Raw genomic sequence first — 16,998 nt, 5'->3', positions numbered from 1 at the left:
TAAGATGAACGAGGGACTCACTTTTACCGTTTAAAAACGCTTCTCTCGGCCCTCCGGATTCCCATTCTTTGCCAGTACCCTCAGTGATTTGTACATAAAATGCCTTTTTTTTTAAACAACAGCCACCTGCCTGGCATCGTGTCCTGCTAACAGAAACGTGTGTCGCAGGCTATCACGCAAATCTTTGTTGACAGAAGTGTTGAAATTTAATATTTATTCTACATATTTTTACAGCAGTCGAAAACGTTAAGAATGTTTGTATCATGTTTGGCCTCCTACAGAAACCATATTAAAAGATATTTCCCTCCCCCATCTTTTTCCTTTTTCAAGAATTTTTGAAAAAGCCCCAGACGAGCCACTATGGCGGCGCTAAAGAGCCGCATGCGGCTCCAGAGCCGCAGGTTGCCGACCCCCGGGCTAACCAGTCAGCCAGTCAGTCTGCGTGTTGAGTGACTCAGAGTGAGTTGAGACCATCGGCAGCTCATACAGGAAGGTGGATATACAAGGTGTGTCTATTCTTGACCATTTTTGGAGGAAAATGTATTCCTTTGAAGATTTGAAGTCGAGAAGTTATTTGTCTAATCGGTGCAGCCCAAGCACTGGAAACATGCTAACAAACTCACGAGGCAGGATTCAGTCAGAAATAATGAGTGGGGAAACAATCACATCCCTTCATAGGGATTCCACTCCACGCCATCTTTTGCACCACAGGAGATTAAATTTGGACAAGTTTGTATGCTGGAATGACGATATCTATTTTGCATTCTATTCTTTAATGGTGAAGCATGAAGTCCTCATCTGTCTTACCTTAGACAACTGTGAGTTGACCCATTTTGTGAACGTCTTCTTCTGCACATCTTCCCTTTCATCTGACAGTGAGAAAGACACAATCAAGTACAGAATCAGCGGGGATCGTAATAAGACAGTTAGAAATAGATACGTGGATATCGGCGCGGACGATACTCGCGCACACGGAGTTGCGCTCGGCATGACGGGCTTCTCCAATCAAGCTGCGGGTTAATTGCATTCTCATCTCATCAATCATCACAGTGCTAATGATAATTTTTGCCTGTCGGTGTCATCAACGCAGGACTCATCAAACTATGGTCCTCTTATGGATATGTTCTTGCAATTGTGGCCATTGAAAGATCAATACATTCGCAGTCTACAAAAAACTTTTTTTTTTGTAAAAAGAAAAACTATAGTTGCATTTCCATTTCCAAGCATCCATTCATTTATATTCCATACCGCCTGACCTGTCAAAGGTCATAGGCCAAGGGAGTCCATCCCAAGTGACTTTTTTATTTTATAGACAGATAGATAGATAGATAGATAGATAGATAGATAGATAGATAGATAGATAAAAAATAATTTCAGAATACAGTCACTAGACGTCTCCCGTCTGTCGCAAGTCAGTCTCGCACAGCCTGTCGCCACCCTAATGGAGCTCGGCAAAGTGTAAGCAGAAGTCCCGTGAGGGCAAACAAGAGATCCGTCTCTTTGGTCCTCGTGGCCCCACTGCAACTGTCACGTTTGTCACGGATTGGGCATCAGTTGCCTGGCAACGGTCACGGCCGTACGACACGGATGGAAATCATGAGACCAAAATCCAATCAGATGGGATTGTTACCGAGAGACGTGCTAGAGGTGGAAGTGGTGGGAAAGGGAGAGAGACAGAGAGGTGAAGAGGAAACAGGGGAATTGGGGTGGAAGACACATTTCCAAGCGGCATTCGGAATACGTTTCACCTTAATTTAACATTCTTGACATTCTTGGGAAGTTGCATGTGGGTTACGTGGCAACCCGGGGAAGCCTTCGTTGGGAGTTTATGCAATCGAATTTGGATCAATAATTACTTGTGAACAGAAACATCAACAACAATTTTATCAATAACATTTTTAACTGTCTTTGGTTGTCTTTATTTGTGGAGCAAAGGAAAAATGGAGATGCACACCAGTTTTAGTTCACAGGTCAGAGTTTCTGGTTTCCTGTTGTCCATTTTTGCTTTGTCAAGACTACGTTTACGATGTTAAAAAAAAAAAAAAAAAAGGAATGAATATATTAATATATTAAATGATATAATTCCTTGTGTGTCATACTGGTCGAGCAGCCTGCACACCTCAACTTCTGTGTTGGCATTTACGACCAGTTAGAAGTGTAAAGATTCGTTTTTAGAACAAGTCAATTCATTTACTTTGTCCCGATTGTTTTTTTTGTACGTACAAACAACAGTGCTGATATTCATTTTATTAGATTCTTGTGCTGATTGGAAACAGATCGTGGCACATAAACGTAAAGACATAATGTGAGAGGTGCAGCACAATGTGGACAATAAAATGGCGCCTTAACTTGAGGGTTTAATTTGTTTGGTGACGAAGCTCGCAACTCAAAACGCATGTAACTTAAATCACCTTTCTCCATTTCAATGAATGGAAATGCCCTTGTGCTCCTTCTGCTGTACACACCTTGGCCACCGGGGGGGCCGTATAATAAAGTGCGACAGACACAAACGAAGAAGAGTTTCACAACTAAGGGACTCTGTATACTGCAGCATTGGTCATTTTTCTCGGGCAACAAAAAGAAAAAAAAAATGATGCTTATGAGTATTATTTTACTTGTCGACGCATGTTGCTTCACCTTTAGTGTTCTAGAGGGTTCGAATACCGCAACTATTAATGCTGTATATCATAGAATGTACATGTTTAAAAGACACATGTAACATGGAGGCACACAACAAAAGCATAATATTACATGCACATCCACACAGAGCTACTTAAGCCGCTTTCCCCACTTCCACCTGTTCCAGATTAAGCACAGCACACCTGCAGGGATTAAGCTCACTGCCAAATCAGTGGCCACAAACACACGCAGGCACAAAATTACATACGCATAAATGTCCTGAGACAACTTGCATTGTTATCCCAACGTGTATTGTACACGCACGGCAGCAACCGAATTTCGTACCACGATCACGAATATGTACGTTATAACGGTAGCTCGTTGTAACCTTTTCCTATAAAATGGCCGCCAACTAAAATACAGGATAAACATGTTGATTACAAATATGTGTATATGGAGAAAAAAAAAATGATTCGATCAGAAACAAACAACTGCAGCGTTCCCACTTCATCTCTGAAAATTTTCAGTCAGCAAATGTTAGCCAGTGGCGGCGAACATTCCGGGAGACTCCTTTTCCAAAGTGAGAGACAACTTCAGCCTTCAGAGACTGCAAGATTTGCTTCCGTTTGCCACACATGTTTTCACAGGCATGTTTTGTGAGCTATGTCAGGAAGTACAACAATGTCCCGAGTCGATTAGTAGCGTTGCTAAGCAATGGAGGGGAATCCTGCGCAGTACGTTTTGTTCCTGAGCAAGGTCGCGGCGGCAGTTAGCTTCCCGCGGTTCATTGTCACGAAGATGTTTTCACCCTTTTGTGGGAAAAATCTGGTCGTCGTAATGAAGTTTGCATTCTAAAGGTGCTCGTTGTGAGCAAAATCGGCAAATGGAAAACGAATGACGTGAAATTGGACTTTGAAATGTGAACGTCATGGGGGTGAAAATGTTCTAGGTCGGATATGAGGGTCGTCTGTATATGAAAGGTGGTAGTGCACGCCTTTGTTCTTGTTCATTGTAACCTCAAAAGGTCGAAAATATTTTTGGTTGGGCATCAGGAGTTAAGACGAGAGACTGAAATTTTTGGCTATTATGAGGGATGAATAGCTGGAGCAGATGCGCAACTTTGAAGAACTTTTTTTTGCTTGAATTCGCTCATCTCTCACGTGAACAAAAGTATTGGGCCCTTCGTGACACGACGATATCGTAGCCATTTTAATATCGCGATATTGCCGTTGGCGTTACCTGCCCAGTGAGTAACGTGATTCAGAAATCCAATTCAGCAATCAGTCTTTGTGTCCATTGATTCCAAATCCCATTTTCCAGTTGTGACTCACAGAAATGAGTTGAGTGAAAGTGTTTACATCTTAAAGGTCCATTTCCAGCCGTATACGGTGTCTCTCCCCCAATGCAATATCCTCCCAACATTTTCTCTCAGCAGTTTACGTCTTCATAAAATCTGACTTTTCATTAATTACCTCCTGGGGAAACAAGCGCATCTTGCCCTTCCTGTGCTTTCTCAGAGAGGAAGCGTAGAAAGGGGTTCTTATTTCGTGACAGATTTTTTTTTTTTTTTAATTTAGGCATTCATACATTTTGAAATTTTTTGCCCATGAGAGCTGAACTCAGCAAAACGTGATTCGATGTGAAATGTAACTGTTTGAAAATCAATGCATGAATGTAATCTCATTACAGAGTCACTATCTCAGCCGGTGTATTTTAGGAAAAAATAAAAATAGCCAGGTAAGCATGCGCTCCACAAACTATTTGACACCACGATGAGTACAGGATGAGAAGCAATGCATTTCGCTGGCTCATCATATCGGGCAAGAGTGTCAGAATTCACTTCACATACCAAAATAGCTTTGCCCAGCTAAAAGGTTTGTCTCGCTGCAGCTGGAATGGATCTTCAAGCGCTTCAATCAGATCAAATTATGGCATCCACCCCCCGCTCTCAAATCTGTTTACCGTCCAGCCGCAGCTCTGCCTATTTCTTCCCTCGAACTGTAACACCGAGCATTCCTTCGATAAGGATTTATCCTTACAGCGATCAGACGTTTATATGCAAAAGGATAAATGCTTTGGAAAAAATAACAAGTGAAGCTGAAAAATCGTTATCGTATTTTTCGGATTATAACTCGCAGTTATTTCCATAGTTTGGCCCGGGGGGTGCGCTACAGTTGTTTGTTTCCATGTCTCAAAAAATATTTTTTCTTGATAGAAATATATTTAGAATTGACATGTTTATAATGTGGCGGCCCGGTGGGCCAGTGGTTAGCGCGTCAACCTCACAGCGCAGAGGTACCAGGTTCAATTCCAGCTACGGCCTCCCTCTGGGAGTTTGCATGTTCTCCTGGGGCCTGCGTGGGTTTTCACCGGGCGCTCCGGTTTCCTCCCACATTCCAAAAACATGCATGGTAGGCTGATTCAACACTCAAAATTGTCCCTGGGTGTGTGTGAGCGCGGATGGTTGTTGGTCTCTGTGCGCCCTGCGATTGGCTGGCAATCGGTTCAGGGTGTCCCCCGCCTACTGACCGAAGACAGCTGGGATCGGCTCCAGCGCCCCCCGCGACCCTTGTGAGGATAAGCGGATCGGAAAACGAATGAATGAATGAATGCTTATACTCTATTACATGTTTATGTTTTTACATCTGTAAACGTTCATCGTGTATTGCACTTCATAGTTGGCGGCCATTTGTTGGAAATGCTTCCAACGAGCTCCCGTTATAACGGACAGTATATAAGTAGGATTGTGCGCAGTATCCCGACACCTTTGAACGGGCACATGGTGAGCCTTTTTTCTTTCGCCGAAAGAGCAATTTGCTTCCTGATTTTCACTTCCCACAGCGCTAATTGGCTCGAGGGATCAGAGAGGATTTGTGGAGGGGCGGAGCTCGACAAAAAGACAGACTCCCATCTCCCCGTATCACATTAATTCAGCCACATACTCTATCTGGAACTTGTGCACGGTCCACCTTTCAGCCATCACTGCTGCTTCCGTTTTGGTTAATTGGAGATCCAGACATAAAATAAAAAGTGATGGTGGCAAAACTGGTGAGTGTCCCGCTCAAGGCATCATTCTACGATGAGGCAGACTGTGTACACCAACCAGACACAACATCAGGCCACCGGCACGAATGATATCCCAAACAACAGCTGCATAAAAAAAAAAAATAATATGGCCCCGCAAAGACTAATAATCACATCACGTAAAAATAGACCTTTTCTCAGTGATGTCACACCTACTTGCAAGTGGCCAACCTCGCAGCGTTCTATTACACGCCGTTAAAAAAAAAAAAAAAAAAGGGGTGAAGTGCTCGTGGCAGTCGAACCGAAGATGTCAAGTGAGGTCAAATGCTTCAAAGAGAGACTGAATGTCAGACATCATTTAAAATTCCGCACAGGACAACCGGAGCGGAGATTTGAACGTCACAACGGCGCAAGTGACGTAATATCCGCACGCTCATTACGCTGCCGCCAGCCGCCTGATTTATCTCCATCATTTCTCCCTCCTAACTTCCCAACGTGTTGGCTTCAAGAGGCTCGAACCATTTGGTGGCACCACTCGACTCAACGCGATCAATAAATCTTTATGAACAAGCTACGTTTAAATCATCCAATCAATTCTTTAAAAGCGGATCTGGAGCCCAGATGTCCAAGCAAATTAAATGCTAATTACAACCCACGTCCAACCTTGCTTTTTGGCCCAAGGTTCTCACGCGCGTAGTTGCTTGCCCGGTTGCAGGACTTTTCCGCGAAGCCGTGATTTATTTCAGAACCTTCAGCGAGCCAACATAAAAGTTGTTTTGCTGCATGTGCCGGCGGCGTCTTTCGACGTTCGAGTGAATGGAACTCCGTCACCCCGAGTGTTCACGGCTCTTTTGAACGATACAATTCAATCAACACAATACAACGTCGGCTTCCGACACTGCTGGTAAAAAATAGAAGTAAATAGAAATGCGCTCGTCTGTTGGGGCGTAAAGTCTGCATGGGGATGACTTGCTCCTCATATGTTCAACAAAAATGCATGCTAGCCAAACGCCCGAAATTGCACCTCCTCGTCAAAGTGACGAGTGGATGCCGGTTAATCCAACCAACACGAATGCAACGCATGCAGTCATTGCGAAAACGAACGCATCCAATGCAGCCCAAAACAACACTCGTCTTAACTCCATCCTAAAAAAGGCCCAGCAGAGGAAGTTTCTGCCACGGCAGCTGCGGAGATTGTTCTACACGGCGGTCATCGAATCAGTCCTGTGTTCCTCCATCATCCGTTGGTTTGACACCACCACAAAAAAATGGACAACATCCGACTGCAACCGACAGTTAGGGGAAAAAAAAAAATCATCTGCACCGCCGTTCCAAACATTCGCGCTCACAATCACAACTTGGGACAATTTAGAATGTTCAGTCAACCTGCCATGCATGTTTTTGGAATGTGGGAGGAAACCGGAGTACCCGGAGAAAAGCCACGCAGGCCCCAGGGAGAACATGCAAACTCCACACGAGAAAGCTGGAGCTGGAATCGAACATCGCACCTCTCCGCTGTGAGGCGGACATGCTAACCCGTCGCGCACCGTGCCGCCCGGCTTGACAGATGATTATCGAAGGTCAATTTGCTCCTTCACATGAGTGCTAAAATTCAAAGGAGAGGAAATGGAAATCGAGCTCCCCAAGACAGGAAAACAGGGAGGTGCCCAAATTTGTGGATTGTCACATAATCACGGAGCGCAACAGGCAGGCGGTGGGTAACCGACAAGGCCAGATAGGACATCAGAGTATGCAGGAAGGAGAAGCTGGAACCACTTTTCCGTTCAACTCCTTGACAGTGATCACATCTCAACTGTCGAGCAGTGTACGGGAAGCACAAATTAATCGATAGTGCTGCCCCCTCTTTATGAAATCACCGCTTTTGTTCTGAGGTGCGCGGGGGTGCTTTTTACGTAGCTGCCTAAGGTGCCACGAGGTGGCGCCAAAGCCCCGGCCGGCCATTACAAAAGTGGTCATTGGTGTCAAGCAATTAGTGCTCCATCTCGACAAAGAGACATCATTTCGCCTTTGTGGTTTGTAGATTTCGGGCATTTTCATCATGAAATCCCGTGGATGCATTCCGTTTTTAATTAAGGACAATTTTAGATATGTTTAAAATTATTTTAAAGGGTTTGGGAATCATATATTTACTCGTTAGACTGTGAATCCAGTGATCTCTCGCTATTTCGCGGTCCGTTTATCGCGGCTTCGGTGCATCGCGGATTTTTTTCAAACATATTCATAAAAACAAACCAAAAAATATATATATATATAATTTTTTCATATACATGTAGTACAGTACTGTATATGTGGTCGATGTAACTCGCTGTTGTTTTGCTGACTTTCGCAGCTTCTCGCGGACCGTTTGCGGACTTTTTGCGAACTTTAATTTTTTTTTTTTTAATATGTTTACTGTATTTTGTTATTCATAAACTAACCAAACTTATACATGTTTAAATCTTTTAGTATACAGCATTAAGTAATGTTAACTACTTCAAAATGTACTTCTACATGCATGTGTACCATTAAATTTGGCCTTTAAATATTATGTACATGTACCGATATGCCCCCACTCTTTGAATTCCCCGCATCCACATGATATTCTGATATGGCCAATGTGGATTTGTGTCAGCAAGAGGGCGGTGCGGTCTCGTGTCGTACAGGAGACTCAAAATGACAAAATGAGGTAACAGTTTGCAATAAGTTGGCTCGAGCGCGATGGCTGTCACTTCTAGCGTGGAAGTGACGGTTCGCTGCTCGAAGCTCAATGACGTCACGGGAAACAAGAAAAAAAAAGGACGAGCCATCTTCCAGTTCAGTCCCTGTCTTCTATTTGATGCTGATGCCGGCTAAAGAGGTAGCGAGGGCCCACCGGCACATGCGCACGCTGGCCGTGAAGGGAGTCGATGGCAGCAGACTGACTGTTGTTCGATTACAGTCTGAGACACTCGCACGCTCACACACCAGAGCAGCCGTATAAAGTAAACATTATGACACGGGCTGTAAAAATGGATTCTCCGCCTAGACTCGGTTCCTCCATCGTCCTCACACACCTGAAACTGTTCAGCCGCCTGAAGCAACAAAATGTAGGACGATGGTCATAAAATAGCAAGGAGGCAGTCGTACGATTCTATATTCTTGCAATAAAAAGGATAGGAACTCGAACTTGATACCCAATTTTAGTGCTCTCGAACCAACCTGGACATAAAGGGCCCCCCTGCGAGTCGAGTAATTGACGCCCCACCCCAAAACGATTTTGAGTTGCCTGTAGATGCCACCGCCTGACTCAATGAAGCTCCTCCCCTCATTTCAATGTAGTTTCTTGGCACCAAGATTCCATAACAGCATTGCCAAAACGATATTTTTATATTAGACACGGCGTTGGCCCGAGGGAGGGAAAAACAAAACAGCAAATAGCTTTGTTGACACACTTTTATGGCAATGAAACCATACAATTCTTGTCTTACCATAAATAGTCATTCAAACATAAGCCCAAGAACTGTACAGCATTTCGAAGCCAGCTTCAGTTGGTGTTAAGCAGCGCAGGTTGCGCTTGTTAATTAGTGTCTGATTTAATTTTGAAAACAAACTTCACGCTTGGCAGGCTTTTATTTTAAATGCCTCCCCGGGGGACCCAAAAGTTACAGCTTTGGAAATTGTTGTGTAGGTCCTGTATTCTTACTTGACAAAGGCCACGTTGACACAAACATTTTCAAAATACACGATTTTTATTTTTGGTAAACTCGGCCCAGGGCGCGTCGTTTCCCCACCAACTATTTTGAAGGGACAAACTTAATGTGTCACATCAATTCATGTACTCAGGTATAGAACTACGTTTAGTTTACGTTATTAAGTGAAGAAGACTAGGAGAGGAGAGAAGACCAGAGATTATGCGGGGACTTGTCTGAAAGAGGATCATGACGGACCTGAGAGGAGCTGAGCCGAGCCAGCGTGACAAATCCCGGCATGCACCTGTGGCCTGAGACGCATCGCACCGCGTAAACACACATTTTCACGCTGTCAAGACCTGGATGATGACTTTGCAATGTGGAGCACTCGCTCAGAATATCGAGTGGATTTCTTTTTTTCTTTTTTTTTTCCCTTCCTTCCATTTCCCAACATTCACTTGGGATAATGTCGGTGCTTAGCTACAACCAATTTTTTTTTCTTTATCTTCTCTGAATTTAACAAGCAGTTGCTTTTACATATCTCCTTATATTTGTTTTTATTGTTCATTATATGCATCGTCAACCGGCAAGCTGCAAGTTTTCAAGTTGCATCCGGTCTTCCTTCATTAATGCAATGCAAGTGAGTGTGGATGCCTCCGAGTGGTGACAATTTTTTCAAAAGCTTGCAATGTTTTTTTGTGTGTGTGTGTGTGTGTGTGTGTGTGTGTGTGTTTAAGTCAAATAGTTGGGTCTTTCAGGGCCTTGCACACGAAATCAACTATTCAGTCCAGCACTGTCTTACAAGAAAGTCGATGTTTTTTCGATCCATCACTTTCTATATCATCTATATTGTTATGACTTTTTGTGATGACATTCCACACTAACACTTCACAATGTTTGTCCATATTATTCAGGGGGACTAAAATACCCCCCCCCCAAGTCCCCCCATTTAAAACGCGGTTGGACATTCTTCGGTGAAACTAAACAAAGGATAAAAAAAATGACAGCAAACACAACGACGCAATGGTTGAAATCACTTGGTTTGTCTTCAGCAAATGAGCCGCACCCTGTCAGGCTTCACAATGTAAAGTACGGCTTTCGGGTTGCAACTAAGCAAGTGGAAACGAAAAATGAATAAATTGTGACTCCGATGACTATTTTCTTCACAGAGACAGCACTTCTTGACACCAACCTGCTGAATTACACCCCTTAACGAGTGGAGCGGATCTGTACATGCGGCACATGCAGCCAGCGGACACATCGGAAAACAAGCGTGCAAATTCCCGAAGGTGCTGGATAACAGAATCGAAAGCTGAAAATGCCGTCAACTCAGGCTAATCACCGCTAACACTGCAGTTCTGTTTACATTTTAGCGATGACATGAAAGCACTCCCGAAAAAAGAATCCATCCCGACAAAATCTTGACGAAACAGGGATATGCCGCCCACGATGTGAGAGTGGATGGTTGTTCGTCTCCGTGTGCCCTGCGATTGGCTGGCAACCGATTCAGGGTGTCCCCCGCCTACTGCCCGAAGACAGCTGGGATAGGCTCCGGCACCCCCCGCGACCCTAGTGAGGATCAAGCGGTTCGGAAGATGAATGAATGAATGAATGCCGCCCACGAAAAATGGGGGTTGCCCAATTTAAAAAAAAATAATAATAATCACATACCGGTACTTTCAAAAAGTCAGCCAATACGTGAACGTGTTCGCTGCAATTCAAAGGGGAATATTGATTGGATATCCCAGTCATTTGCGTTCCAAGCTTCACGGCGGAACAAATTCAGCTCGTAAACCAGGGCACCGCTGTGTTCAAGTGCAGGAGGAGAGAGGGAAGCCCCGGGCGCATCATTCCTTCAGGGAAAGGCTCACTCAACCAGAGCAATGAGAAACAGGGAGCGGAGGCAAGATGCACACACACGCCTGTTGCAAAGACGGGCGCGCATGCACGCGCGACCCGGGCGCGCGCCACACGCAGAGGAATTTCTCGCAGCCCGCACATGGACTTTTGGTCAAGAAGCGGCTCGAGCTCGCTTCGGCAACGAATGTCGGGGAGCCAAGCGGACTCGACTCATCATGACAGACGCGATCAGACGTTTTTTGTTTCTGTTTCTTTTTTTTTTTCTGAACATAAACAGGTCGTACCTGAGTAAACGCGCCGCTCGAGCCTGCTCCCGACACGTTGGCCGCCTTGAATCCGATCTTAACAGAGACGAACAGGTGAACGCCGGGCGTACTCCGATTGTTGTCGCCCGTCGAACGGTGCGCCTTTTCCGAAAATGCCGATCGTCCGCTCCTGCTCCGCGAGCATCACATCACATCACATCACAAGGTCCGCGAGGTTCCGAAAAGGAACAAGTGGGAGTCAAGCAGCCCACTCGGGTTCTCACAAATCACAAATAGTCCCGCTGAAGTCCCGGAGCCGCTGACTCCTCCTCCTCGCTCTCTTTCTTTGGATTAGACGAGCTCTCCATCACTTTCAAGTTCCAATATGATTGGGTGGCGGCCAAAGGGGAGTCCCAATGGATCCCCCCCCCCCCCTGCACACGAGGAGGCGAACAACTTTGGATCAGCACCGATAAATTGCTTCACCTGCACGCACTCCCCACCCACCTGCTGCAGAGGCCGGAATGGATTCATGAGCATTGGGGGCATTCTTCGCTGAGAAACCTTCTCGAGCTGTCGCATTAATCGTCACCAAAATGCAAAACGGGTTCGCCCTTAGACCGCGCATCTCCCAAGTGACTAAGTTTGAAGGGAGGTTACATTTGCATAAAATTCAAATCAAATATCATAAAATAGAGGAAGGGCTGAAAGATTTTGAAAAATAATCTAAATGCGATATTATTGTTCCCCCGCAACATTGGAATTGTGATTCAACCCTTTCATGCACCCTGTAACCCACTGGTGTCAAAGTTAAGGCCCGCGGGCCAGATCCGGCCTGCCACGTCATTTTATGTGGCCCGCGAAAGCAAATCATCTGTGTCAACTTCCATGATCCTTGCCTAAATCTGTATCGAAATCTCAAATTGTCATACGTGATAAATAACGGTAACATTTTGCAAAAATTTGTTCCCCTGTTTACACTCAACTTGAGCGATAATTGAACAAATACTTGACTGATTTCAAAACGAGTGAGCCATCATTTTTTTTTTGTGTGTACAAGTAATATTACGATGTGACGATTAAACATTTATTCGGTTTCACTGTCGTAACTCCAAAGTGGCCCGCAACAAAAATGAGTTTGACACCCCAACCTGATAACATGACAAACTGTCCACTGTAGTAACCGCTGTCCCTGAAAGGGCTAATATGCATTTTTTTTTTCAAGGTCCACTTCCCATGTAATTTTTTTTGAACAAACACAACTAAAAAATTGATCTGTATCTGTAAAAACAATATCAGGTTTATTCCCCCCCCCAAAAAAATGGCGGTTGATAAATGAGGCTCACATTAAAATTAAGACAAATGAACCATGAATGAATATGAAATAAATCCACTTCAATTAGAATTATTAACTTACTAAACACTTGCGGTCTTTTGAACATTCGCGATTATTTATTGGAAGAGATAGTCTGGCGAGCATTGTTGGATTTCTGGATTGCAAACTTCCACGAGGGCGAGTTGTTGGGAGCAGGGGATCAGAGCTGAGGTGACTCGATCCCCGGCGGGCTCCATCGGCTCATTTCCTGGGTCATCCGATGCCGCGTTAATTGGCCGGTCGGCAAACATCCATCGGAGTAGCAGGAAGGAGAAGCACTTAACGGGCATTTAAGACGCCTTTTGCTCTTCCTGTTACAGACTGATGCAAGTTAGATTGCAGTGCGCTTACATCCAAACCCAGACCAGGATTGGATTATTTTCAAATCAGTTCAGAGGTTCAATAATCCAATCCAATGGATTCACACTGCATGCTTTATGTGACACAATTGCAATTGGGTGTGTGTGTGTGTGTGTTTTGTTTTGTTTTTTTTTGCTCTGAAGTGGCTCAATCATACGGATATGGGTCATAACGTCTTAAAGCGAGGGGTGGGGGAGGCGGGTGGTAAACACAAATGGAATCGTATGTCCTCAGACTGGAAGTAGTCTCCTTCCTGATACGCATCGGTTATCTGTAAACACAAAGATCGGACATTGCCGTGATGAATGGCGCAATCAATGCGACTGTCGTCCAGAAAATCTTGCAGGCCAACGTGTGCGCCATCAGTTTGTGCCCTCAAACTCGAGCTCTCCTGGGTTATGCGGCAGGGCGACAACTTGGAACATTAACGGCAAGTCCGCCTCTGAACGAAGACTCGTCAGCAATTATCGCAAATGCTTGATTTCTGTTACGATGGCAGAAGCAGTTCATAGGTTGAGGGGGCTGGGCGCATTGTTGACTGCTTGGACTTAAAATATTCACACTGGCAATTGCACAGGGGTGGCGGCTCGGAAAGAAGGCGGCGCCACAAAGGCAAGCTCCATCTTAAAAAACAACAACGATCAAAAAATCTTTAGCCTCTCAAGCCTGAGTGCGCAGCCGTCTTTCGGGCTTTAATATGCCGTAATGACCCCTCCAGAGACATTAGTGCATTATGATTATACACTGCTTCGGAAGTGCTTGCGTCAACTTCCTGTTTGCCAAGGCAAGCATAACAACAAGCAACTGCCCGGTCCATCATACCCGGCAGCCGAGTAAACCTCACTTTGGCACGACACACTTGGCCTCGTCGGGCACCAGGCACCACAAATCATTATTCACTGCGATCCCGAGCATCGTTAAAGAGCCTCCGTTTGTCAACAAAGGGCTGGAAATGCCACGGTTTCCTGCCCGCTTTTTGGCTTTGGGATGCCGGGACCACCATTGTGAAGTTGGAATTGCTTCATATGTGTTCATGAGAAGGCTTGACGCACACAGAAGACATCTTTTTAATTTATATTTAAAAATTGCAAAGCAACGATACGCCACTTCATTAGCGACACTTGCACACGAATAAGATTCAATGCAAAGGCTCAGGATTTAAAACGTTAATAATGCTCAGTTGCAATATTATTAGTTGTGTTGATTGAAACGTACCGTAATTTTCCGCACTAAAAGGCGCACCTAAAAGCCTTGCATTTTCTTAAAAGCTCACAGCGCGCCTTAAAATCCGATGCGCCTTGTGTATGGTCATTACGGTAATATGTCGACCCCAAAATGGCTCCTTGCTAGAGACACGCTTACAACGCAGAGTTCAAACTTAAAGCGATCGGTTTCGCAATTGAACACGGAAATGGAGCAGCGGCAAGAGAGTTCAATGTTAACGAGTCAATGTTATAACTTGCTGTTGGTTCAGTGAACAGTGTCGCTGCTTTATTCAATACGTTTTACTGACATCTGATCAGAGCGTTGGCATTTCCTTGCGTAGCTCCATCGAGTGGATGCATTGTACATTGCGTCTTATAATGCAGTGTGTCCAATATATGAAAAAAATTACAAAATAGGCCATTCATTGAAGGTGCGCCTCATAATCCGGTGCGCCTTTTAGGGTGGAAAATACGGTACACGTGCACACGAATGAGATTCAATACAAAGGCTCGGGATTTGAAAAGATAATAATGCTCAGTGGCAATTTTATTAGTTGTGTTGATTAAAACGTACAGAGCGGAACCGTAAAAGAAAACGGCCTCTCTCGCCTAGCAGGACGCAGCGCTGTTGGCCAAATTCCCAAATATGGTCAACTAGACTTGCCCCGTGTGTGAAACTCAAGAGGCGGCAATTTTCACGCCAAGCATCTGCCTACTAAAGCTACTTCAGCGCAAACAGGAAAATATGCCGCTAATAGAATCATGCATCACACACCAATTGCAGCACAAACACTATCCTTCTCTTTGACACACACACACACGGGTGTGTGTGTGTGTGTGTGTGTTTGTGTGGGTGTGTGTTTGTGTGTGTGTGTGTGTGTGTGTGTGTGTGTGTGTGTGCAGGATGAACTGATGTTTTTTGATGACTATAAATTGCCAAACGGTATGAATGTGCATGTGAAGGATTACGTATATGCGCCCTGCGATTGACTGGCAACAGTCCAGGCGGAACGCCGCCTCTTGCCCAAAAGCAGCTGTGAGGTTCCCCGACTGGGCTATGCAGTCGAAATTTGGTGGATGGATACTTCACATAAAAAGAAGCTGACCAGAGTGGTTCACACACTGCAAAGTCTTTTGCACGCCCCATTCGCAATTGAGTGACAGCCTAAGTACCGTATTTTCCGTACTATAAGGCGCACCTAAAGGCATTCAATTTCCTCAGTGCGCCCTACAATCCGATGTGCCTAATATAACGAGACGAAATCCGTGCTGTCGTGCAACGTCTGATTCATGCTAGCAATATCTGCTTGAACTTGTGTGCTAGAAAAGTATTCTTTGGCAACGGTGTTTACCCTTTCGGGTCCTTGATTTATTCAGCCATCAATCGCGCATCAAACAAAGTTGAACCGGAATGAACTGCCGACTGATCGAGTCACATCAAAGGGCGAGGCGAGGCTATTAATGAGCAAAAATTATAAAACGGAGCTCATTTGATATTCGTGGCTGATGGGTCTGTTGATGATCAAACTTGAAGCCTTGCCCGCTCAATAATAATGATACAATATAGGCATTTTTTTGGAAATCGGATTTGTATTTGCCAAAGTATTGTAAAATATATTTAATGTGTGAAAACACACATTTTAGGGCGAGCTACCTGGGTTGCCGGGGGACCTTGAGCTTGATTCCTGGCTCAAAGTCGCTCGGGCATCTTTATCGTGTGGTTAAAGCACGTTGCCCGTGGGGAATGATCCGGCTCTCGGTGGAGTGATTTGGAAATAAAGCAATGACAGACACCCTGGGGAACACTGGGAGATGTCTACTCATCTAAAAATATGCTTTGAAAAAAAAAAAAGAAAAAAAACGTGAAAACACCCACCAGCGGGAATATGACTGAGAGGTGAAGATGTGTGACACATTTAAAATTAGTCAATAGGAGAAGACACTGGATGAACAGACATACGTAGAGTCGATGACAGGTGATGTTTGAACAAATCCACTTTTCGAAATTGGTATGCACTGCAGTGGCATAAAAGTCACTTGCATTAGTCAGGGGCCCTACGGTTGCTTTTCAGAGCCTGTCAAGTCAATTCAGAGATTTGTTTCTTGAATACGTGAAATGTTTGTAGATATTGCCAAAAATGTGATCACGGAGGAGGATGTCGTCCACAATCGTGGAGATGAATTGAAAAATAGTTTGTCAGCATTTGATCGACATGACAAAACAAATCAATAAATAAATGTAAAGAAGTGAAATATATAAGAAACACAGCACGTGTACCCAGAAGTTCTCAGATTGAAAACCTGTTGCAGAACAGATGATGTTAATTGGTTACTTTGACTACGCCCGACCCTTCACTGCAGGCATTTTTACAGCAAGAAAAACTACCGTCCTGCGTTTTTACTGTCAGAGGTGCCAATTGATATGTGAGCCGTCATTAGTTTAATTTCTGCTTTGGGGCATGCAAAGAAGCCATCGAAAAGGCGACTCTCGCCCACGTGACAGGAAAAGTGCGCGGAGCCGGGGTGGCTAATTAAAATTGGCCTTAATTGAGTTACACCTTTGCCTGGGTGAAATGAAATCTAATTAAGTAACAACCACCAGACGTGAATCACTGGGTGCTTTCGTCTGCTCCAACTTATTT

General features: G+C 44.6%; 1 protein-coding gene across 1 annotated transcript in view; it reads right to left on the bottom strand.

The window, feature by feature from the left end:
* LOC109507792 (dystrophin-like) overlaps positions 1 to 16,998 on the bottom strand; it is a 51,292-nt gene that overhangs the window by 28,380 nt on the left and 5,914 nt on the right. Inside the window, exon 2 of the mRNA XM_019857449.1 lies at positions 808 to 869. Within this exon, the coding sequence (XP_019713008.1) occupies positions 808 to 869 (62 nt within the window). The remainder of the gene's footprint in view (positions 1 to 807; positions 870 to 16,998) is intronic.

This window comes from Hippocampus comes, unplaced genomic scaffold, assembly GCF_001891065.2.
Source record: "Hippocampus comes isolate QL1 unplaced genomic scaffold, H_comes_QL1_v1.1 scaffold256, whole genome shotgun sequence".
Classification (NCBI taxonomy): Eukaryota; Metazoa; Chordata; class Actinopteri; order Syngnathiformes; family Syngnathidae; genus Hippocampus; species Hippocampus comes.
Note: the sequence above shows the minus strand (reverse complement) of the source record. Positions and strands in the feature narration are given on the sequence as shown.